This window comes from Scomber japonicus, chromosome 8, assembly GCF_027409825.1.
Source record: "Scomber japonicus isolate fScoJap1 chromosome 8, fScoJap1.pri, whole genome shotgun sequence".
Classification (NCBI taxonomy): Eukaryota; Metazoa; Chordata; class Actinopteri; order Scombriformes; family Scombridae; genus Scomber; species Scomber japonicus.
This window is the reverse complement of record NC_070585.1, coordinates 2,975,909-3,000,658: the sequence shown is the minus strand read 5'-3', so window position 1 is coordinate 3,000,658 and position 24,750 is coordinate 2,975,909. Positions and strand designations below refer to the sequence as shown.

The following is a 24,750-nucleotide window of genomic DNA, read 5'->3' as shown; positions in this document are numbered from 1 at the left end:
CTAATTGATTCAGATTTAAGGCCCATTTATGCTCAACGTACGTACGAAAATGTATACGTCCTGTTCAAACGATGTTACCGTCACTGCTCACATACTTCCATGCGTCCTTTACGTTGGCATGGATGTTAACCAACACATCCACCAGGGGGCAGCACAGAGTCAAAAGTTTATGACAACAACAAACTCAACAACAAACATGGCGACTGTGGAGGAGATATTGATAATGTTCCTCTTGCATAAAAGACAAAAACGATATGTTTAAAGTTTCTAACCAACTCACACAACCTTTCCTCAAAAAGTTCCACCATTGTTATTTCTTCTTCATGTCTCACTAGAGCTACGTATGGAGTAGTGACAGCAACGCTGCCGCCCCCCCCCCCCCCCCCCCCTGGTTTCCGGTGGTACTGCTCCGTTTGGTCCTTATCCGTAAGCTTTATGGAAATATGGACGAAATGAACGCAGAGCACGGACAGAAGGCTCCGTCCGTATCTGTATCCGTATTTAACGTTGAGCATAAATGGGCCTTTAGACGTTATGATTGGTGGTCAAACAGAAGAAAGCCAGTGACTGCCAGGTCAGGACTGGTACTACAGGTCAGGACTGGTACTACAGGTCAGGACTGGTACTACAGGCCTGGACCACTCCTAAATTCCATTTATACCCTCAAGAAAAGTCCTAGTACAAGAAAATGAATAAATGCCCCAATGTTCATATCATGTCCAGTGATCTGCTCCTCAGGTCACACAGTTAAGTGTGTTTTGTTGAGAATGGTAATCAAGTGAGCATTTACTGACAGAAATAATCACAGTGGTCACAAAAAAACAACAACATGTGAATACAAAATCATTTTCACTTCGTTCAAACATGACAGAACATACAGAATTTTATCAAAAGACATATAAACTCACATGTAGCATTTAACATTTATCTTTCACTCTTTGTAGTAAATTTGTCATTTTAGCAGTAGTCCAGTTTCACTTTCTGAGTTCAGCTGACTAGAGGTGATCTTGTGTATATTGTGCTGTTATAGCTCCGCAGGAATGACCTCCAGGAGGATCTGCAAGGTTCTGTTGAAGGAATCTGAGGACAGAAAAAAAAACAAAAAAAACATAATGATGTCATCTCTCATTTTGTGTAAGGAAAAATACTTGACACATGTTAACCTGATGAGATTATTTGGCTGGAAAACTGATGAGGACAAAGAAAACCTGGGAAAGCTATGGGAGAGCGCTCCACACTGCCCTACTGTATGTTTCCTAAGTGTAATAATAAAAAAAAGAGTGGAGGGTCTTGGAGGCCACACTTCTCAGGCTGAAGGGACAGTATAATGATGGTAATCGAAACATTGAGTCCTGCTGGAGAGCCACTGTGTTATGGAAGCTGCTTAGAGCAGTGTTTCTCAACCTGTGCTGGTCTTTGGGATACTTTTGACCAGTCCTTTGCTAAACTGATACTTATTATAACAAACTGAGCTTGATATTTTTAGTCATCAAAATAGTCCTCAAAAGACAGCACTTGCAGATTACCTGTTCCTGGCACATAAAAGGTTGAGAAGCACTGATCTAGTAGGGGTAACATGTTATGTGCATTAGGGAATGGCTATACCTTGGTGGAAAATGCTTGAGGGACCATAAGGATAAGGGAACATAGGGCCTAATTATAATGGGTGGAAAATTTCTTAGAAATGAGGGAACATAGGGTTGTGGGAACATAGACCCCAAGGTTACAACAGAAGTTACTATTAAAATGTACAATTAGCACATTAAATCCTAAATGAACACACTTTGTTAGCTGAGGGTTTGCCAGCTAGTACTACTTCCATGATTATCTTTGAGTTCTTAGCCAGAGCTAATTGAACTAGTTAAGTTTATTGTTTATTGTATCCTTTGGATCCCCATTAGTCTTCATAGAGATGAAGACTATTCTTCCTGGGGTCCACATTAAATCAAACAATTATTACAACAATTACATAATTACAACATTTATACAAAGCATCACACAAAATCATTCATCCCGAATTAACATGATTATAGAAATGTATATAAAGGAGTACAGTGTAAATGTGTTAACATGATCAAGAGGAATAATATAGTTGTTTACATGATTATAAAAGAGTTACATGATTATAGAAGAGTATACATGAGGTAACCTGAAGCATAAAATGTACCAAGTTGTTCAACGCAGATGTATTAACATGCTTGAGTTCAACTAAACATGATTTCTTAATTTAATAGTCTCTGTTGAAGCCCACCAAATATGACAAAATTCAGTATAATCTGGTTTTAAAGTGACTTTACATGATAATGGGATCTCATCAAGGGTTTCACATTGACCTCCCGGAAACTGTGTAGAACCCAGTAACCCTTTCTAATGACAGGTTTCTTGCTGTAACTACTTGTTTTGATCACTTTCATAGTTTATTGAGTGAACCTTTATTAGAGAGATGTTCCACTGGGATATGCCAGGTGGAAGTCTTAGATACAGTTCCAGTTCTGTTCCATTCCCCAATTCGAGTCATCTTTAAAAGGGTTCTCACCAAGTCAAAGAACCTACAGAACCTTCAACCTTCAGCAATGTAATATTAAACTTCCATTTTGTCCCATTTGTAGTATGTTTAGTACTAAAACAGTTCCTGTATCAGTATCAGGCTATTTTAGGGAACAACATGTTGACTGTAAAGAACCACTGTATTAGTGACTGATGGTTATGACTTACCTAAAGCCCTTTGAAGCCACTTTGGTCTTTGGTTGAAGTAAATGAAGATATAGTAGGCGGGGATGCCAGTAAGGGAAATAGCAAACCCAATCCCTGTGTTGACCGGGTCCGAGTACAGAGATAGGAAGACCATGAAGAAGCATGTGATACAAAACACCACTGGGATAAAGAGCGGTACCTGCGGACAAGTCAGGATTGAGGCATGTTATCACAAAGAGTGTAAAAGAGTGTGACAGACTGAAATATAGCTAATAAGAACTAAGTAGGTGACACTAGTCCAGGTAGCACCAGTACGAGTTCACAGGTGTGAAGACCCTTACCTTAAATGGGCGAGGGAGGTCAGGCTTGGTGTATCGGAGGTAGATCAAACCCAGCACTACCACACCGATGAACAGCCACCGCAGGAAGCTCATGAAGTTCAACAGGCTGTAGATGTCTCCCACAAACAGCTGGAGCATGGTCATTGGATACTACACACACACACACACAAACTCAAATTCAACATTTTTAGAAAAGCTTTGTAACTGATGACATGCGGGTCTTATTCATTCCATAGCCACAGACATTATTTATTGATATGATTAGAAAGTCTCAATTACAGATTAGACTGAGGATAGTGGTTTATACACCCTTGTGCGTAAGCGTGCAAGGATAGCAGGTAACCATAGCAACAAAACTTATACTTTTTACTCATGCTTCCAAAAATGAAATAATAATTAGCAGTAATATGGTGATTAGTATTTGTATATTTTATCATTATTGACTTTTGTTCAAATCTACCGATCGTTACTGGTATCGCGATTTCAAACCTCAGTATCGATGGTATCTATCGGTGTCAGTATTGTCTAATTAAAAGTGATTGGTTGCTATAATAATGAATGTGCTACTGACCAGTACGAGGACAGCAGCCACTGGAGTGTGTCTGCGGACATGGATCATGGACAAAACCTCGGGGAGTTGTCCTTCACGTGACGCCACGAAGAACATTCTGGTAAACACACACACACACACACACACACACACAAAACAGGCATACAGAAATATGAATAATGATAATAAAAACCGAGGTAATATTGAATTGATTCTGGATCACATTCACTCTATGTTGACATTATGTGATGATTTGCTACACCAACAGAAAATGAGCTTTGCTACCCAGTAATGTCATGCAGTGCAAACTAAACTGCATGATCTAAACTGGGAATTTTGATATCCAATAGGGATATGAGCATGTCTGTGCTCTGTGTTCTGTGTTCTGATTTCCATTAAGACTGTCCCAGGTGTGTAGGTTCAAAGACTATCAGGAACTTGCACACTGTGGATTCCAAACAGAGGATGTGCATTAGAGTGAAACATACTAGCGTGACTAGCTTTCATCACTGTACCTATACCTTCAGTTCAATAGTGACTTTATTTACCTCAACTGCAGGCTTATACAATATATAGGCCTATATGATAGACCTTCCTTTTCTAAGTTTGATATTCTGGCACTGTTTCTCTTCCAGTTGTATTTATTGTTGGATGTTACCATGCCATATTCATCCTGTCTAAAGCTTTCTCCAGTAACAGTAACATTTGCCACTGTGAATGTAAAATAAACACATGAAGTGCTTTTATTCATCGTCATTTGAATGTAAACAGGTGTACCAAGGCCACCAGAGTAGAAGAATCAGTACCTTGACAAGGCAAACAGGCAGCCATTCATGGAACCGTAGCAGGACAAAGCCACAAACACCGGCACTGCTACTGAGAAATTCCCCAACAGCCTGTCTGCAAAAGTCTGAGGATATGGTGGAGACAACGAGGGAGAAAAGTGAGTACTCAGTGTGTACTCAGACATACCACAGACTTTGTATATTTATGTATTTTAAACTGGTTGGCAAACAGCTGCTCATTTCCACATCCAGCAGTTACTGATCTACATTATCATTCATTTGGAGTCGTGTTTCTGTCCACCTGCTGAATACAAGTCCAATATTCACTCTCTTATAGCTCTGTTTTTACACTCTACCAACTCCTGAGGAAACTACCTGGCTCTTCAGCTGCTACAGTAAATGCTCCACTATGTTCACCAGCTACTCTACAGCTGACTGTGTCTGTTTGTCATTTGGTCAAAAACAACACAAAGAGAAACCAAAGTTGGAACTTAATGCTAAATGCTACTAATGTTAGTTAGTGAGATGGAATACTCATAAAAACACACATCACAAGTTTCAATGGTGGTCTCACCTGTGTTTGCTCAACTGGGTTAGGGTTAGGGTTAGGCCATGTAGGCCCCATATGTTTGCCCATATGAGATCTAAGTGTGATCAGAACGGACCTTAACTGGAGCCCATTTACTGAGTCCACATGGGCTTCATGTGGGGCCAATGTTTCTGAAACAATATGGGGCCCATACAAATTGCCCTGTTTATGCCCATACCCACTTAGCCCAATTACATCCTTTAGAGGGCTCATACAGTCAGAATTTGCCCATTTAAGGCCCATGAACAATCAGTACCCATGTAGCCCATATTTAACCCATGTGGGGCCCAGATGGACATGCTGGATGGGATTAGACACACTACAAGAAACTATACTGAGATAGATTCTGAGAATGGTCCATACCTATAACGTGGCAAACTATATTATGTTTATGTTCATAGGTGGTGAATAAAAAAGTCTGCTAAAGAGACACATCATGTGCTCATTATGTCATTTTGAAATGTTTGAAATTTCTTTCTCATCACTTTAGGTATAAAGGGAAAAGAATAGGATTCAATTCCTGGTAGTGGCACTTTCAATTTGGCCCTGTCAAACACAATTGATGACTCAACTTCAGAAAGTAGTGGGATCAATTCCCAGTACTTTCTGTGCTTCTAGTTTGGCCCTGTCAAACATAACTGGCAGTGCTGGCGGGAAGTCAGTGAGATAAATCCTTGTTGCAGCACCTGTCACTCGTACAGGCTGATCAACCACTGTTAAAAACATGATTATCTATGATACAATTTAAACATGTAAAAAACGGAGTCTATTAAATGATGCTTTGAATGGGATGTTTTATCCAAATGTCGAGTATAGGGTAGTTCCACCAACACAATATAAAAGTGGATTGGTATTTGCTTTCACTTTCAAAGTGATTGATTTTCATAGACCAACCAGCACAAATCAACCAAATGTAAATCATTCATGTTTTCTCTTGTGGTGACATTGTATGAGAACAGCCTATATTTAAATCTAATTTAATTTTCTATTTTGATTGAAACAAACAATCTACTCATTTTGCATCTATGTCAAACTCTTGGATTAGAAATGACAATACATCTCAAATTGATGTGATGGCTAACTTATCTTGAGACACACACAAGTTCTATATCTATATGTAATCATATTAGCTCTACGCCTCTTCCTCTACTGTGTTCTTCAGACTCTTACATCATGTGAATACTCTTCTAATATATGTGATCTAAAATTACTAATTGGACCTAGAGGCCAGCCTCCTTGAGACAAATTCTAGACACGAGTTAAAAGTCTGTAATTAAGTTTGAGATGTAAACTTTTGCCCACTGTCTGTAAGAGAGGATGAACAGAGTGTAATTCTTTTATCCCATCACAGCCGTCTAAGAACAGATAAATGCTCTTAACACCTTTCTTAAGGCGCTCCCATCACTCATCGTGCACAGGGCAATATAAGTAACTGCATTAGAAAAGATCAGAGATCTTTTAGTGAATGAGTCTTCCCCAGCTATAGGCATACAGTAGCAGTCCTCAGTCTAACAAGTAATGGTGGCTGTTATTAGGGGATGTCTGTGATGTGATTAGCATTAACAGGGCTGGGCTGAAACAATCACATTAACAGCTGCTGGGAAGCCAAACTGTCAGAGACACTTGGCATGTTAAGTGCAGGAAGCCCAACTGTGGCGCTCACATTGGGAGTAAACATCACTAACAGCAGAGAGGTGAGACTTCAACTAAACTCTCTCAAGTGGCAGACACCTTCCCACTGCCCAAGCCAAGGCCAGCTCCAACTCGGAACAAATCAACATCAAACATCTGTTGACAGCTGGTAAAAATGAGTGACAGGCTACAGTGTTGCTGCAGTGTTAGTCGATAATTTTACTTTCAGGAAAAAAGCTATGACAGAAATTCAGATTAGCACATCATTGAACAGACTACTGCTTTAGAGAATGCAGATACTTTGCTAGCATCTTTAAAATCTATATGAACCAGGGAAGATGTAAAGCTCAGACAGACTTTCAACACTTAATTAATGGCAACCAAAGCCATAAAAAGAATTGTTCATACTATTTTAAGGTTTGTGGGAAGGTGATCATTAAATGTTCTCACCATAGTGATTCATTCCCTCTGTTGCACCATATTCTGATAACAGCACTGATGATGAAACTGAGATAAGTCAAAATAGGGATTCATCTAACAAGTCCAACATGAAGCTTACTGCATTTTCTGAAAGCACAAGTTTAAGTTTAGGGTTGGTCAGGGTTGGTAGGGTTACTCTGGGAATATAATAGATTACAGATGACTAGTTACTCTATTTAAATGTAATAAGTAATGTAACTATTTCAATGACTTCATCAAAGTAAGGGTTAGGGTTACTTATTACATGATGATGACTTTTCTAAAGTTCTAACTCAGTGTTTTCAGCTGTTAGGGTAAATGTTCCCATTAAACACCAAAATCTAAGTTCAGATGTTTTTCATGGATACTGACATGATTTATAAGAGAGATCATTTCTTATAAAGCAACATTTATCTGTCATTGTAAAATGTATTCATTAGTTCATGTAGATTTTGGAATATAAAATAAAGATAGTTGATGAAAAAAGTTCTCCAGTGACTCCATTTAAGTCCATTTGTGCTCCAAAAAAGCCCACATCATGATTTATTTATAAAATACCACAAAAAATATTGTTTTCAAAGAATGAAAATGAGGAAAAAACCCTCCTGAGTAAAATCTTAAAGGTGTGACTTCAGATGTAACCTCCTTTGTAATCATTTAACATAGTAACCTCTGTACAAACATCTGCTTTGGAAAATAAGAATGTGAAATCTCCATATCTGTCATGGAAAACCAAGAAATCTAGTTGAAAGCACCAGAAAAAGATAGTATGCAATTGTGAGTTATGGTTACCAAGGTAAAAAAAGATACATCATCACTCTTAAGGAATATGAGTATCAAAATATATATACTGTAAAAGAAGAATTACATACATACTGTATGTTACACAGCTCAATTTGTTTTGCCTTTATACAAATACAAACCTACTGATCTGAAGGATCAATGGATAACAATAAAGAGGATTATTCCAAAAACTGCAGCACAAATCCACTGGAATTATGTTTAAAACTTTGCATGTACATGTGTTTAACTGTGATAATACTAGATATAGCTAGACTTTGGAATGACAGTAATTTGGTGCTTTCTGTGGAAGCATGTTTTTATTTAGGAACAATATTTTGATTGACTTTTTGTTAAAAGGTGTTAGTATTACTCACCACAGCGACCGCCTCTGAGGCCAGGAGCTCCTCAGCTGACATCACCGTGTAGTACGCCACATTGGTCAGCACATAGCAGGAAGTCACAATCGCCATGGAGATGCAGATGGCTAATGGCACAGTCCTGGGGGATAATAACAGAAGGCGTACCCTGTCATTCACCTCCATTTCTCCCTTGTTTTGACCTCAGGCCTTTTTTTCCTTCTGTGTGTTCTTCATAGAAATGAAACAGTGGGGGGTCACTCTGCTGACTGTGGCAGCTATAAAAGCACCCAAGCAAAAGATTTCTAAAGCATATTGTCCAAATATCTTGATATTCTCTTTCTAAGAGGTGCTCAGAAAGCTCGATAATGTCAGCAATGTGGAAAAAAGGACAGAAAACACAAAGTAAAAGATAATCCATACCAGTGTGGTTATCAAAAGATAATGCACTCATTACCTCCAGACACAAAGTATATTTTTACATGTTCAAAAATAAATAAAAAATTAAGATGATAAAGATTACCTGCATAGCATAGCATAGTCATTTTGCATGTTATGAGCAAATCAGCTGAAAGATAATACAAAACCATTTAGAGACCTTCTTCCCTTTTTCCTCAGTTCACTTGGGGGAGTGGGGAGTGCACTTACAGAACTCACGACTCATTTCTAAAAATGATAAAATCCTGGCTGTGGTCTTGCCCATAGTGGAGCATTACTCTGTCTGGTCCAAGAGAGTAAGACCACTAGTCAAGATATTTCATACATTTGTTCCAAATGTAATACTATTTTTTACATTACATATGATAATATGAACTTTAAACTGTATAATAAGAATACATTTTTAATTATTGTGTATTAATCACAAGGTAAAGACTTAGCTAAAGAACTGTGAGCTAGAGTTACTTCCCAGCCAGCATGTCCATGTGGGCCCCACATGGGTTAAATGCAGGCTATGTGGGTGCTGAGTGGGCATGGGCTTGGACATGGGCAAATTTTGCTGGTCCCACATGGTTTCAGTAACATGAGCCCCTCATGTGAACCCCATGTGGACTGACTGTATGAGCCCATAAGGGAAATAAGTGGGTATGGGCATAAACAGGGCAAATTGTATGGGCCCCATATTGTTTCAGAAACATGGGCCCCACTGCTGAAACCCAGTGGGCCACCATGGAAACTGTAGACAAACCCACTTGGGACCCACATTTTCAGCCCAAATGTAACCCTTATGGGGCCCACATGGACGTGCTGGCTGGGAATTGTTTAATTAAAATAAATAAACAGCTGCTCACTAAGAACCATGCACATTTAATCACAAATGTGTGAATCTGGATGGTAGGAGGAGGAAAGATTGTAAAGTATGATAGGGAAGCTACAAAAACCAATCGATGCAAAGGCACAGGTCCAATATATCAAAGCAACCATCCACCCAACCTCCAAATTCCTACGTTCTACTTTGTTACCTCACTGTCACTGTGAGTGCTGCGTCTCACTAGCTGAAGAGTGATCATATGCACACAAAACAATTATAGAGGATGTTGATAGAAACATCTTCAGTACATCCCTTGTGTAATGTATGATTTGTTATAGTCCAAAAGGACCATGGTAAAGTTCCCATGATAACACCATTCCTGCTCAGGTTAATTAAACCTTGATTGCCATAGAAACTGTTGTTAGTGCTTTTAAAGTGATGTTATTCAGTGTGACTGGTGAAATTCAGTCTGTAATAAATGTGGCGTGGAAAAAACAGATGAGATTAAGTATCCACATTTGTTTTGATATCTTTCTTCTAACATTACTTTTCTCATCTTCCTATATCCTGGTGTATATTCACACAGGCCTACTCTTGTAAATGTTGTTATATATTTTAAACACAGACACATGCTACTATAGTTTTTTAAGCAAATGTTACAAAGTAATGGTGTTTGGACCCAAAGCACAAAGGGATTGTGAATGACAGACTGTAGTTTTTCGGGGGGGTTTGCAGTGCACTCATGAGGCCACAAATCTGGGAGTAATGTTTGATTCAGACCTGAACATTTCAGCAATATCACCAAGTCTGCTATCTGTCAAATTAGGACTATTGCCAAGTTTAGATTGTTTCTTTCATTCAGACATGCACACAATCCAATTCCTGCTTTTGTCTCCAGCCGTCTAGATTACTGTAACTCCCCCATTCTCACCCCCTTGCACTGATTACACATGGTGTTCACAATTGACTTTAAAATTGTATTGCTTGTTTTTAAATCAGTGAGCGGCCTTGCCCCGTCTTATATTATCGACCTTCTCACCCCTTAAACCCCTGCTCAGACTTCCCAACCAGCTGTTGCTCTTACTGACCTGAGGCAGGGTAGAGGGGTATTTGAGCTCCACACCTGGCTCCAGTCCACCTGTAGAGCCCACACTAAAGGTTTTATTGACAGTTTTAATCTGTTTTGGCATCGTTTCTCCCTTATCAGGACTGACAGAGTCCACCCAAACAAACTGAGGTCAGTTATGCTAACAAATAGCATGCACTGCAGTCACCTCCACCACTGACTTTACACTCCACTATCACACCACGACTCACATCACACCTATCTTCTTTACTTTGGCTTCCTGTGTTAAATTTAGGATTCATTTCAAGGTTCTTGTTATCACATTTGAAGCCCTGCATGGTCAGGTCCCTTTGTACATCTCTGACATGCTCCATCATTTTTCAGCAGTAGGTCACTGAGGTCTTCTGACCAGAGCTTACTGGTTGTCTGGCCTAACTGGCTCCAACACTGTAGATTACTCTTCCTATAGAGATACGATCTGCGGTCTCTGTTGACACCTTTAACCCTCCTGTTGTCCTCCCGGGTCAAATTGATCCCATCTCTTTTGACTGTTCCTTCTTTCCTTCCTTCCTCCCTCTTTCTTTAATTTTTCCTTCGTTCTTCCCCTCTTTCCCTCTTTCGTTGCCCCCCCTCCTTCCATACTTCTTTCCTCACTTCCTTCCTTCTTTCCTTCCTCCCTTCCTTCTCTCCTTACTTCCTTCCTCTTTTCCTCCCTCCCTCTCTCTTTCCTTCCCCCCCCCTTCCTTCTTTACTCCTTTCCTTCCTTCCTTCCTTCCTTCCTTCCTTCCTTCCTTCCTTCCTTTCTCCTTTCCTCCCTCCCTCCCTTCCTTCTTTACTCCTTTCCTTCCTTCCTTCCTTCTTTTCTCCCTTCTTTCCTTACTCCCTTCCTTCTTTCCTCCCTCCCTCCCTCCCTTCTTACTCCTTTCCTTCCTTCCTTCTTCCTCTCCTTCCTTGACCTGAGGATAACAGGATGGTTAAATTCATCTCATGTACTCTCTGTGGAGTTTCAGCCTCTCCTTTCTGGTTGGAGGTACAGATTCCCCCAAAATCAGAACCAATAGAGCAAAAAACTCCTGTGTTGCCATGGCTATAACCCAATTAAACAAGTAGAGGTAGCCAGGTAGAGGTAGCAGTATGATGCAGAGTATGTGCACTATGTTGTTTATTTATATTCATAATTTGAATTAATTTTTCTTGGAATAGGGAATACAAGGGAATGTGCAATATATTATTTATTGACTTATATTTGTGATTTTAACTGGACCTTTCTGCCTGTGTCATGAGTTGAACTGTGATAATATTGTGATGCTGCTATGGATGATTTGGATTGTTTGCCTGGTGTATTTTTAATGTCTCTGTGTTGTACAACAAATTGTCTCTTGGAGTACATTAATGTTTCTAAATAGTAGTTGAAGACTCATTTAGTGGAGCAGGCCATCGTCTCGTGTTGTGCAGTCCAGTGTTTGTAATGTTTTTCAGTTGCACATTGTTTGTTTTCTTTCTTTACTGTTTTTCGTGGTCTTATTTTTTATAATTTTACCCAGCACTTTGTGACTGCTCAGTGAACGGAGCTGTACTAAATACATTAAGTTTTTTTATTCATTATCAATGTATTTCTTGATTGGATTGAACTTATTCTGGTGTGTAATTGTGTTTTTTCAGTTTTTTATATCTGTGAAGCACTTTACATTCAAATCTGCTTTTTGATAAGTGTATAAATAAAGTTTAAATGTATGTATTTGCAGCCATCATGTGGATTAAACTCACCTCTCAGGATTCTCTACCTCCTCTGTCACAAAGTTCAGGTAGAACCTGGAAAACAAAGCAGTTATTATCTTTTATAGCTTCATTGACTGATAATATCTAACACCATTTGAAATGAATGTTTGATGACCGCTCCTGTATGCATATGTGTGTGTGTGTGTGTGTGTGTGTGTGTGTGTGTGTGTGTGTGTGTGTGTGTGTGTGTGTGTGTGTGTGTGTGTGTGTGTGTGTGTGTGTGTGAGGACCATACCTACCACCCAGCGTATGCATACATCCCAGAGTAAAAGGCCAGTGGCATACCAGACAGCTTCACCTTGTTCAGATCAAAAGCATTCTCAAAGTTTTTGGTCTCCCCTGCAAACACAAACACACACAAATAAACACACAAACATGCACACATATTTCTTCATATAACTTGTTGACTGTTGTAAGCATCATAATTGGCTCCTGAATGAGGAGAAACTGTTGCAGCACTAGAATGATCTGTGCAGCAGCAATCAAAGCCATAACTAGAAGGCTGCACTCAGTCTGCACAGTCAGGAGAGCAGTGAAGATAACAGAAACAGGGATTCAGGTTGTATCATGCCTAATTATAGTGGATCATAAAACATCAGGTATGGAATTAATCAGCGGTGGCTCACGTTCAAGATGAGAACATAACAAAGGAGTGACTGTGGCTCAGGAGGTAGAGCAGGTCACCCACCAATCGGAAAGATCAGTGGTTTGATTCTTGGCTCCTCTAGTCCTCATGTCCATGAAGATGTTTAACCACAAATTGATCCTCATGGCTGTGCCAACAGTGTATGAATGGTTGGTTTCCTCCTGATGAGCAGATTAACTACCTGTCATCAGTGTACAGTATGAATGTGTGTGAATGGATGAATGTGACATGTAGTTGAAAGTGGTCAAAGAGACTAGAAAAGTGTTATATAAGTACAGTCCATTTACTATTTAACAAAAGCCAAAATATGGCCTGCTGCAACACACTAGGTAAGTCTTGTTTTTAGCTAAGAAGTAATGCATATTGTTAAGTGGACTGCTGGAAAGACAACAGTATAAGCTTTATAATAGGCTCAGATAGATAGATAGATAAAATAAAATGAAAATAATTATTATAATTATAATAATAATCAGATCAAGTATTAATTGAACGGTCCACCTTGCCTTCTTTTCCAGGCTTTTGCCACAAAACTTGAAAGCTTAAATACATCAAAAGTAAATAGATGTTCCATTATTTTCTCATCAGAAGGACAAAATATTTGAGGGATCAGTCGAGACGTTTTTTGGAACATTAACTCTCTGAAATCATCATAATGTGGACAGTACAAAGGAAAGCGGGTCTCACTTTCCCCTTCAACAATATCATGGAATGGCTTTATAAAATCAGTTTTTCCTTGACTCAAGATTATTATTTTTTATGATTGTAATATTTTTTAAATGTATTTCATTTTTGTCAAACTAGGAGTTGAATGTATTGCTGTAGTTTTAAGAAAGGACAAAAGAGGTGATCGTGGCTAGAAAACAGATCTATACTTCTAAATTTGGACCCATATGGGATCCTGTATGGACCCTATATAAACCATTCTGTACTGCTACACTGAAGATGAATCCCTGTAATCATCAGGATGTAGTAGTAGTGTTATCAGTGTTACTTAGTGTATAATTCAAGATATGTGACTGATCTCTAGCACTACATGTACAGTGATGCTTTTTTACACATAACCAGATTTTTAAAGTGGGATCAACAACTGAGGGGAAAACAGAGTGACTGAGTCCAGATGTTGTGATGTAGAACCTGCTGAATGTTGTGAAACACTTGTGAGCAGCTGTGAGCAGATGTGTATCATGGCCTCTGAGGTTTAAGGTTATATTTACAGTGCGTGCTGTTGTGTGAAATAAAGGAAGCGATGTTAATTGCTGCAGCTGAGCGCACTGTGTGAAGTCTGAGAATGTTCCTGAACAACAATTACAACCACGATGATGTAACACGAAGCGTCCTGTGAACTCCTGGAGCAATATGAAGCTCTACTATAGTGCTAATAGAGGCTGTTAGAGGCCACGATGATGATGATGATGATGATGATGATGATGATGATGATGATGATGATGATGATGATGGTTGTGTTAATGGGAGTGATGATGAAACAGGCGACTTACCTTTGAAGAGCTGGTACATTCCAGGTACTATGATGATAGAGATGGCCAGCAGCTTGCTGAAGGTGAGGAAGATCTGAATCCTGGCTGTCCACGTCACACTCATACTGTTCAGGTACATAACAGAAGCTGCAAGGACAGGAAGAGAGTGGTGTCACGTCATCCTGGAAGCCTGCACGTCAGCAGGAGATGTGGTATTGCTAATTGTGTTTCATTCAGTACACAGGTCTTATTTCTGTCTCTTACCATGATATTTGACTATGGAGCATGTGTCACTGCTGTGTTGTATACACATCAGATCACACTTCACATATATTGCAACTAGTGTATTTAAGTGTTATTGTAGTAATATAACAGCAGTTTCCCCTCAGAATTAGTGTGTTTGCATCCAGTCAAATTCCAACAGTTAATATTTGTTCATATTTTAACCACAACAATGATCTTTCTCTAACCTCTAACCCTTAACCAGCTGTTTTAGTTGCCTTAACTTAAACATGCATTAACCTAGCAGCAGTAACCACAAGCCTTTACTAATCTGATGTCAATATATTGTCTGATAATCTGATATACAGAATATATATATGAACACACAATATTTTAACATGATTATCAAACACTTGTGAAAAAGATATGTAATAGAATAGAGGCCATAATATTTGACAGCTTAAGAATAAACTAACTTCTCTGGGAATTTAATATTTAAATATTAAACTTGAATAAGGAAAAATGATTTTATGTATATATATATATATATATATATATATATACATAAAATCATTTTTCCTTATGTATATATATATATATATATATATATATATACATATATATATCTATGCATCTTTTTTTCCCTGCACATATCATATGGAATAAACACATACTGATATATCTGTGACAGCACAATATCGGCCGATAATAATGGTTGACCAATACAGTATATCGGTCAGGCTCTAAATCATACAGTAAATATTGCTGATGTTTTGACCTCTTCAGACTTTTTTCTTCTCAATGCACCTGAAGTAGGTGATGTTGTGCCAAAAATCCCAACTCAGCAGATATTGTTGCAAGAAAGAACGTCAGAAATACCTTAAAACTAACTTACAGAAGTTAATTGAAGATAATCTGTGATTTTATCGCTCTGTTCTGTCGGGTGATGAGGTTAAGCAGTCAAACCTTAAAACCTGACCAAACCTGAACTATATGGGCCCAGTACACATTAAGAAAGTACACGTACAGCATTTGAAAGAATGGAACTGAGGATTGGGTGGGCATTTCATGCTTCGTGGAGAAAGGTTGGTCCATTGTGCTGTCTCTCTGTATATACATACACTTGTACACATGATTGGACTAGTAAACATAGGAATGAAGTGTATCCTGTCTGTGTGCACTAGCACTTTGTGAACTCTATGTACCAAAATGACCTCGATATGAATGTTTTTCTCTCTATAGTCCTGACTGTTGTTTTATGACAGACTTAAATAATTGTGAACCTGTCCTGTAAGTACTGTTATCATCATGTGTGTTGTGTTCACAGAAAAGTAATACATGTCTTGTTCATGTTGTCTCATATCTGTTCCATCACTGTGTAGACAGACAGTTAAATTGCTGCATGCCTCAGTAGGATATGTGAGGAGCTGAGCAAATGTGACACATTCTGCATGTTTACCATCCTATCAAAAGATTCAAAAGGATTCATGAACTGTGCCTGTTGCTTTAAGAGCATTTCATTTAGGACTAAGAGGAGTCATATTGTTATTCCCTGTGCTCCAGCTAATTATACGTCCTTCCACATCTGCTGTAGTGTCTGCTTGTGTTGTGGTCTGTGCTTCAGTAAGCGGACAGGTTTGGGGAAGATAATCCGTGGTCTTAGTGATGTTGACAGCTGACATCATCATCTCCAAGAGATAATATCATAGTGACATACTATCAGACACAAGCAGCAGTGTAGCAGCGGTTCTGGTACGTACTGATGCCGATGGCGGTGGCCAGTTTGATAGCCATAGGGGGGATATCACAGGGCATAAACAGAGGCTCCAGGATGTACTGACCAAAGGCCAGAGAGATGACTGCCATCGCTGCAGGCCTGGAAGACACACACACATACAAATATACCAATACTAACGTACAACAGGCTTTAGTACAAACATATACAATACTACAATAAATGATAGGTTCACAATTTTTCAAGTTTTAATTAAAACAACAGTCAGGAGCCTAAATGAACCTTGAAACCTGTTTTCCATTCTGTAATCATTCCTCCATACTGACCATTAGAAGATCTCTTCATAATGTACTTACAATGGAAGTGATGGAGGACTAAGTCCACAGTCCTCCTTCTGTGTAAACATTGATTTAAAAGTTGATCTGAAGCTAATATGAAGCTTCAGCATCCAAATGAGTCAAATCTTCATCTTCTACGTTTCATCATTACAGTGTTTTTAGTAGCAAAGTCTTTGTGTTACTATACTTCCACCACAGAGAAACAGGAAACACTAAGAGGGAATGTGATACTAAAAAGACTGTGAATGTGTCAGATATCACTTGATATGACTAACTCACACTGCTGAAGCTCAATTGAAGCTGATCATCTACTTTAAATGACTGTGTGGACACACTGTGGATTTTATCCTCCATCACTTTACATTGAAAGCACATTTGAAGGAGATCTTTTAATAGTCAGTATGAACAGGAGGAATGATTACAGAGAAGAAAACATCTTTACTGTTCATATGAACACCTGACTGCTGCTTTAACACACTTGAAAGACACTCTTTAAATATTTCTTTAAATGTGTGTACGAAATTTAAAAAAAAAAAAAAACAGTCTAATGAGAATGTGGAGTATTTATAGGGTCACTACAAACGACCCCATAAACTGTACAGCAGACACACACAGTTAGCTGTACACTATTACTTGGTGGCCAGAAAACCATGAATGATAATGAAGCTCTGAGACTGTTTAACTGAATACTAACATATTAATGACAACATTACTATTAGTAATAGCAGTAGCACGCTATAACTACTGTAGCACTGAAGCCAAAATAATGAAGAGATAACCATTGCTGATAGTACTAAGTGTTCTATCTCAAACAAAAGAACAAGTATAAAGGTCAGGTAACATGCTGAGCCCAGCTTTCAACCTGACAATGAACGTGTGTGTGTGTGTGTGTGTGTGTGTGTGTGTGTGTGTGTGTGTGTGTGTGTGTGTGTGTGTGTGTGTATGTTAGGTATGTGATGGGCATCAACCTATGCAAACTTTTCCCATAATCATATCCTCATGTTGTGAACAGGTAGCTGGCTGTCTATAGGTTTGGGCTTCAATAAGAAATCAAATAAGGCTTGCCTGTCCCATGTCTCATCCTATGGCTCATCAGTATTTCCCTCTTCATTTCCCACAACAGCCACTGAGCTGCTGCAGCCAGGGAAATCTCTCTTTGTCTCACTCATTCTTGTTTTCATTCTCTGTCTCTGTTCATTTCCCATGGTTTCCATTGAGTCCCGCTAGCCTGAGGCCAGGATAAAATTGTGCAGCTCAGGATAGCCACGAGACTGTTTATACTGCTTCGCCTGTGCTGTGTACACACAGCTGCACATGGAGGTTTTTCTCACCTCACTGCTCTAAACTGCACTCTGAATCTCACAAGGTCACAGCCAGCCAAGGCCTTTATGTGCTTGTTGTGTGGGGGTCTGTGTCACCCAATATACAGTCTAAAAGAATGAATCAAACAGGAGCTGTGAAACAAATTTGGATATCCTAAACGGTTATGTTAAATTATGAATTGGATATGATGCCAATCACTTAGATTTTATTGACCATCATATCAACACTCACATTTCGTAGAAGTAGTGTATTCAGCTCTGTCCTGGGCTGCAGAAGTAGATTTAAACGTTTTTGCTCCATGTCTTCAGGTCACTATTATAGTATTTTGTAGCTGCTGTGTTTTCTCCACTGCCACCTTTCATTCCATATAATGATATTTATTTAACAAACAGAGTTAGTTCCCAATCAGACCAGAAAGGGAAATTAATTTGCATTCCATTACATCAAAGCTGGTCAAAAACAGAACAAGAAATTCTCTTAGTTCAACATATTTGTTCCACTGACTCGTGTATTTTAACTGACTTATTTACCTTTAATTCTTCTACAGTCTCCACTCAGGATGTACACAGTGAGGAATGGAGGACACTACTAGCTTAAACAATGTGACATGAATAGCCTCTTAGCTGCTAATGTGAAGCGTGGCAATACTGAGGTCAAAAAAATGATCATGATGTATTTTACAATAAGTCGATGACGTCATTATTGTGACAGACTTACTGACAGGGTTAGGGTTAAGGATTGAAGGTTTGAACTTATGATAGAGTTCACCAAAGCTGAATCTCGACCGAAAGATGAGTCTGAGTCAGAATGTACTTCATCTCTGTACGCAAATCCAGTGCTGGCAGGAATTCTGTTTAAAATGAATTTGACTGGTGTGACAGAGCCTTTAACACTGAGTCCACAATGTAAGGATGGGCAAAGTAATGTGGGTTTAACTAGCTTTTTTTTCTGTTGTTGTTTTGGTCTCCACCAGCTCCTGAGAAAGTATTATCTGGCAACTTTATCTGTCTGCTGTGTGGTGTTGAGCAGGTAGTGTACAGTGGGTTGTCTTTTTCATTGAAAACAGCTGTCTGCTGCTGCTGGAAGCTAGGTTGTATGAGAGCCGCGAGACTCAATCAAAATAGTTACTTATTGGCCTTTTGAAAGTAAAACAACGAGCTGAACGATGCTAAAAAAAAGCTCTACGGAGTTAAAGAGAACAGCTGAGTTTGTCACTTGATCTTCTATTCATGTAAAAATATTGATCAGTTTATGGTCAGTAGACTTGATTTAAGGAGACATCCATTACCTGATAGCGATGAGGTCAGCCCATAGTCTTACGAAAGCCATCTGAGGGCCAAAAGCTTCCATTATATATGTGTAGTGTCCCCCAGACTTCTTAATACAAGTGCCCAGCTCAGCGTAAGACAGAGCTCCTGCAATGACAGAGGTGACAGATTAGCTCTGGCTTCAATACAAGAAGGTATAGGCACAGAACAATCCCTGGGCTGTTAAACTGTCTCAGCCACATCTGAAGACCTCCAACATCACCAAAATATATTACTGTGGGAGCCTCCCCAGGTCTCAACCCATAACTTAAGAGAGCAAGATTTAGGTGGACGGATTTTAATTACAAGTATGGAGACTAGGAGTTAAGGGAGGCAGGAAAGGGGTTAAGGAAGAGTATTAAAGGATAATGTGCTTGGACCTTTCATTACAGCACAAAACGAAAGGATTTAAGGATACTGCAACAATTTATGCTACAGTACACACCACACTGCCTCAGCACTGCCTCCTGCAGCACTGATCTTTAGATGGGCCTGTAGGTTTTATACTGAATCAGTGCATGCCATGTAGAAGGAATCCACAATTTGGGGAATAATAGTTATGTATTTATTGATTTAATTATTATGCCTAGTCCTGAGCATCAGGTGGTTCAGTCAGGAGTACATTCTGTTTCTTGAATGCAATGACCAGAATAACCTGTTTGGGGCTCTGGGATACACATTTGCTGTTTGGCATCTGACAGACAGTGAGTGTGAAAGTCTGAGGCCTCCAGCCAGTTACCTGCTCTGCTTGTTCAGCAAAAGACAGAAACTGGGGTATTAAGACACATTGTTATTACTGTCATCATCATCATTATACATACAATAGTAAACACAATGAATGATTATGAATGTGTGTGTGTGTGCGTGCCACAGAAACTGAGACACTAAGGCACAATGTTCTTATTGCATTAGTATTACTGACATCATCATCATTATAATAAATGTAAATATAATTATAAATAAATATATAAATATAAATAAAATGATGTGTGTGTGTGTGTGTGTGTGTGTGTGTGTGTGTGTGTGTGTGTGTGTGTGTGTGTGTGTGTGTGTGTGTGTGTGTGTGTGTGTGTGTGTGTGTGTGTGTGTATACTTTATTTCATGTGCAAATGTTCAGTCAAAACAGATTCTAAGAGAAGTGTTGTATCCTAAAGGTGTATAGCTTTTGGACAAAGAAAAAAAAAGTTTTAAAATGTATCAGTTCAGCAAAAAGTCAGAAGTCATGATGAAATGATGAAAATGTATTTAGTTTTTTTTTTTTGAATGAAGGTGTCTTTTTGAGTCTAGACAGCAGGAGGGTTCAGAGTGCTGTGTAGGTTTAGGTGGTGCTAGGTCCATGATGCAGACAGGACCAAGTGTCCTGGAATAACCTTTCAGGAAATGGCACAACACTTCTTTGACAGTTACTGTATTTTATAAATCTGGCAGTAAGAACACACTGATAAAGACACTAAGTAAACATGTGGTTGTGAACACAAACCACAACAAATCTATCCTGTCTGTTGCTTTTGGGTCACAGTCTGACTTGAGTTTACACCACAATTTGACTTTTAAACAGTGTCATAATTAGTTCCTTCACCACAGCTCCTTTGACTCTTAGATCATCAAACGTCTACATATAAAGTGACGTGTAATTGGGATATGAGAGTGTTTTATAAGGTAAGACCTGGGTGAACCGCACTGTGGTATGTAGAAATGATTTATGTTCATATTATAAATATTCATTTCAAAATCATAATCATAAGCAACTTCATTGTAATGAAGAGAGTGCCTGGGGGTAGAGGTGCACCCACTGACACAGGATTACATCATCATTTTTCTTAAAGTTGTCATGACTTGTTGCAGGAAATGCTAATATTTACATTTCTGTGGAGTGGCACTTTGGACACTTTTTTACAGCGTGTGAACACATACTTGTTCACACGCTGTAAAAAGTGTCCACGTCAAGTTATTTCATCATGTTATATGCGGTTTCAAACAGGAAGTAAAATAGCTGGGGGAGGGAGTGTGGGGGGTGGGATGGGGATTTTTAACTTTAGATTCACAACTACACTGACTGACTTGAGTGATATTCTCATCTCAGTATACTTGTCAGACAACAGGTGCCAGACAATTGTATCAGGGGTTTTTTTCAAACAACAAATCCAATAAAAAGATAAAAACAGCAGCTCCTCAGAATAAACAACTAAGCTGCTATAACTATTTACTACAACAAAAACCTGCTCTCTCATAAAGAGTGAGTTTAACCTTTTTTCCTGGTTTCTGTGCCTTGGTTGCAAAATTAATTTGTTTTTGAGCATATTTTTCACATAAAACACAGTTAACCTTGGTTTTTACTCATAAAACCTCTTATGTGCATATAAAAACCAAATGTAACCTTTAGTTTGAGTAAATAAAGGATTTTAATAGCTTGCCCATTAAATAACCTCAGCATTTGCTTTTAGTTGAGTATTTTGGGGCACAAGTTAATTAGACAGTGAGTCATTTAGAGATGAGATTTTTTTTCCAGTAATAAATGTATAAATTGGATACAAGCTATATACAAGCTAATACAAGCAAATATTACAAAATGATTGATCAATTACACATGTTAATGAGGTTGAATATTTTCACAGTTCATTCTGGGGAGTTGTTGAATAGAAGGCCTTTTTTGTGTGACAGTGTTTCTTATATTTCAATATTTTTGGTAAACACTAAACATCTGGACTGGTGTGTATTATTATGGAATTTGCTCAAATGAGTTACAGTATTTACCCTATTTCCAGACAATAAACATGTTTTAAAAGACTCTACTCCAGCATCATTCCATTGAATGTAGCTGCTCTGACAGCACAGAGGACACACCTGTTAACCCACTCACCAAACAGAGACAGCACCCCGCAAGCGATCCACACAACCAGAGACATTCCCACGCTGCCCGAATTCTTCAGGATTCCCTTTGGAGAGATGAAGATGCCAGCTCCGATGATGGTCCCGATGATGACAGAGATCCCTCGAAGAAGGGTCACCTTCTTCCCCAGTCCCACCTTTTCATCGTCCTCATCCGCAAGTTTCCCTGGCTGACTCCCGTTTTGGGAAACTTTGTGTCCATTGACTGCGACAACTCCATCTTTTTGACCAGATGCAGACCTTTGAGTCATTTTTTTTTTAAAACACTGCCACACACATACACACACACCCACCCACACACACACACATACGCACACACACACACACACACACACACACAGTCTCTCTCTTTTTGGAATGGACTCAAAGTGTGTTTCACCTGGGACCGATTCCTCTGCTGTCAGCCTGTGTGACTGCAACAGGCAAAGTTACAAAAGTGGGAGTAAAACTAAATTCCTGGGGGGAAAGTCCTCCTCAGACTCCCTCTCTTTCTCTTTCTCTCTCTGTTCTCCCTCTCTCTCTCTTATTGTCATTCATGCCCCGCTCACTAATCTCTCACTGTACAGGCGGGTGCATGCTCTTCACCTCCAAACTCTCTAGTTCCTCTTTGTCTGTTACTCTCTTCTGTAGTTCCGTGTTATCCCAGAGTTTGCTTTACTTACTTGTCAAGTCCCTCCCTCTCTCTCTCCCTTTTAATTATCCTTGTAGTTCTGCCTCTAAAACCAGCTGTGCGTCACTCAGATGAGCTGTTGCGCTCCTTTGGTGCAATATCATGATGACACAGCAAAGAGAGTTACAATATCTATTTACACTGGTTTTCAAACTTCACCTCACCTGCCTCTGGGTCTCTGCCAGCTCTCCAGTTTATCATTTGTCTGTTTGTATCTGTTTTCGACCCACTTATCCGTTTTTGTCCTGGGATAGTTAATATCAATGATAACCTGCAGGAACAAGCAGCACAGCACACATTTATTGACTGACTGTGTATTGTAGAGGGGTGTGGTATCATATGTTAAAAGGAACAGAAACCAGGGGAGTGTTGGCAAATCATCCAGGGTTTTACTTGGAACTCATCCACTACACACACACACACACACACACACACATATCCCACTATATGTGATAAAGTTTATTAGTACAGCACCATGGACTAATACAATGCAGTTCAGGGTACTTCCCAGGGCGATAACATTGTTTAAAGATCAATTATTAGCCTATAAATCACTTGAATGAAAATGTTCAATTAACCCTTACATACCTGAAGAGTTCGGTTTAGAACCTGCTCTATGTATAAAGTGCCTTGAGATGACTTTGTTGTGATTTGGCGCTATACAAATAAAGATTGATTGATACTGCTCAGAGTCAAATTTGACATATTTTTACATTTAATAGCTGTACAAACACCATACACATTTCTTTAGCCAGACTTTTCCTTATGTGACCCACAGTATAAAAATGGACATAAAATGCATCATTTTTTAATTTTTGTGCAAATGATACACATTTTTATACAGTATGTAAATGTACAAATTAAACCTGTGAAATTTAAATTTTGTATACAAAATGTTGTATTCATCATGTTTCATAAAATGACTGATGGGGCATTTATTAATTATGAGTCAGAATATAAACAGTATGTAAGGGTTAAAATAAATGTCTACCCTTTAAATGATGACGCTCGCAATATTCTTTTAAGCACTTGAGATGTTTAGATTCTTATCCGTAATGCAACATCACCAGGGAGGTCCTCTGGTTGGTCCTAAATTTATTTTGCAGCGAGATAGCAAGCCCAAACATCCAGCCAAGGTAGAGTTTTAAAGTCTTAAAGAACTGTCTTCAATGAGAAGAACAAGTCCTATACCAGATGGCGTGGCCCCCACAGAGCTCTGATCTCTGTGGGGTTCAAATCAGCCCGTGATTACATGAAGAGATAGAAGCAGCTGAGATATTTCAATCCATAGAAGAACAACTGTAGCAACCTCTCCAGGAACAACTGACCTGCCTAAGTACCTGAAAACTGTGTGCAGGTATACTGAGGAGACCTGCTGCTGTTTAAAGACAAAGCTGCTCACAGAAAAGATTGAGCTTATTTAGATTTCTTCCATATACTGAACGGTGTGTCAAGTCAACACAGGCTGAGATCATAACATTGTGGCCAAGCCAGAATGTCATGATGTCCGGTCAGTTCTGTTAACACGGCTCAGTTTCGTTGTTGTTATATTGAGTAATGTTATCTTTTGTTAACCTCTTCTATAGGCCTAGTCATTCTAAGTTTGTCTTGGTTTTGTGGAAGTTTTGTTTTTTGGGGGGAAATTAAACCCTATTTCTAGTCATTCATCTCTCCTCATTACCTCATACAGTACCTGCTTGGTCCCTAACAATAGGAATACATCATAATAAACTAGTGTTCAATTTTAATAGTTGTTTTTAACATGGTTGGAGCTCTACAGCACAGAGGAATAAGATATACCAGGCTTTGAAACACACACAACACTTGTTATCTGTCCTGTTCCTGATAGTTTCTTTTGTTTC

General features: G+C 39.0%; 1 protein-coding gene across 1 annotated transcript; it reads right to left on the bottom strand.

Moving 5' to 3' along the window:
* Positions 1–956: 956 nt before the first annotated feature.
* Positions 957–22,469, bottom strand: slc7a11 (solute carrier family 7 member 11). Its single transcript, XM_053323353.1, has 12 exons — positions 22,190–22,469; positions 19,311–19,437; positions 16,387–16,502; positions 14,426–14,551; positions 12,523–12,622; positions 12,272–12,316; positions 8,208–8,331; positions 4,392–4,495; positions 3,607–3,703; positions 3,036–3,185; positions 2,716–2,893; positions 957–1,080 (listed from the first exon to the last, which is right to left on the bottom strand). The coding sequence occupies exons 1-12, from the start codon at positions 22,467–22,469 to the stop codon at positions 1,025–1,027; spliced, it is 1,503 nt and encodes a 500-aa protein (XP_053179328.1). The 3' UTR covers positions 957–1,024.
* Between the last annotated feature and the right edge of the window lie 2,281 nt (positions 22,470–24,750).

Coding starts and splice junctions, on each gene's coding strand:
- slc7a11 (XM_053323353.1), bottom strand. CDS start 22,469: ATGACTCAAAGGTCTGCATCTGGTCAAAAAGATGGAGTTGTCGCAGTC. Junction 16,503..19,310: donor GCTGACCTCATCGCTATCAG/GTAATGGATGTC, acceptor TGTGTCTTCCAG/GCCTGCAGCGATGGCAGTCA. Junction 4,496..8,207: donor CCTCAGAGGCGGTCGCTGTG/GTGAGTAATACT, acceptor CCATATCCTCAG/ACTTTTGCAGACAGGCTGTT.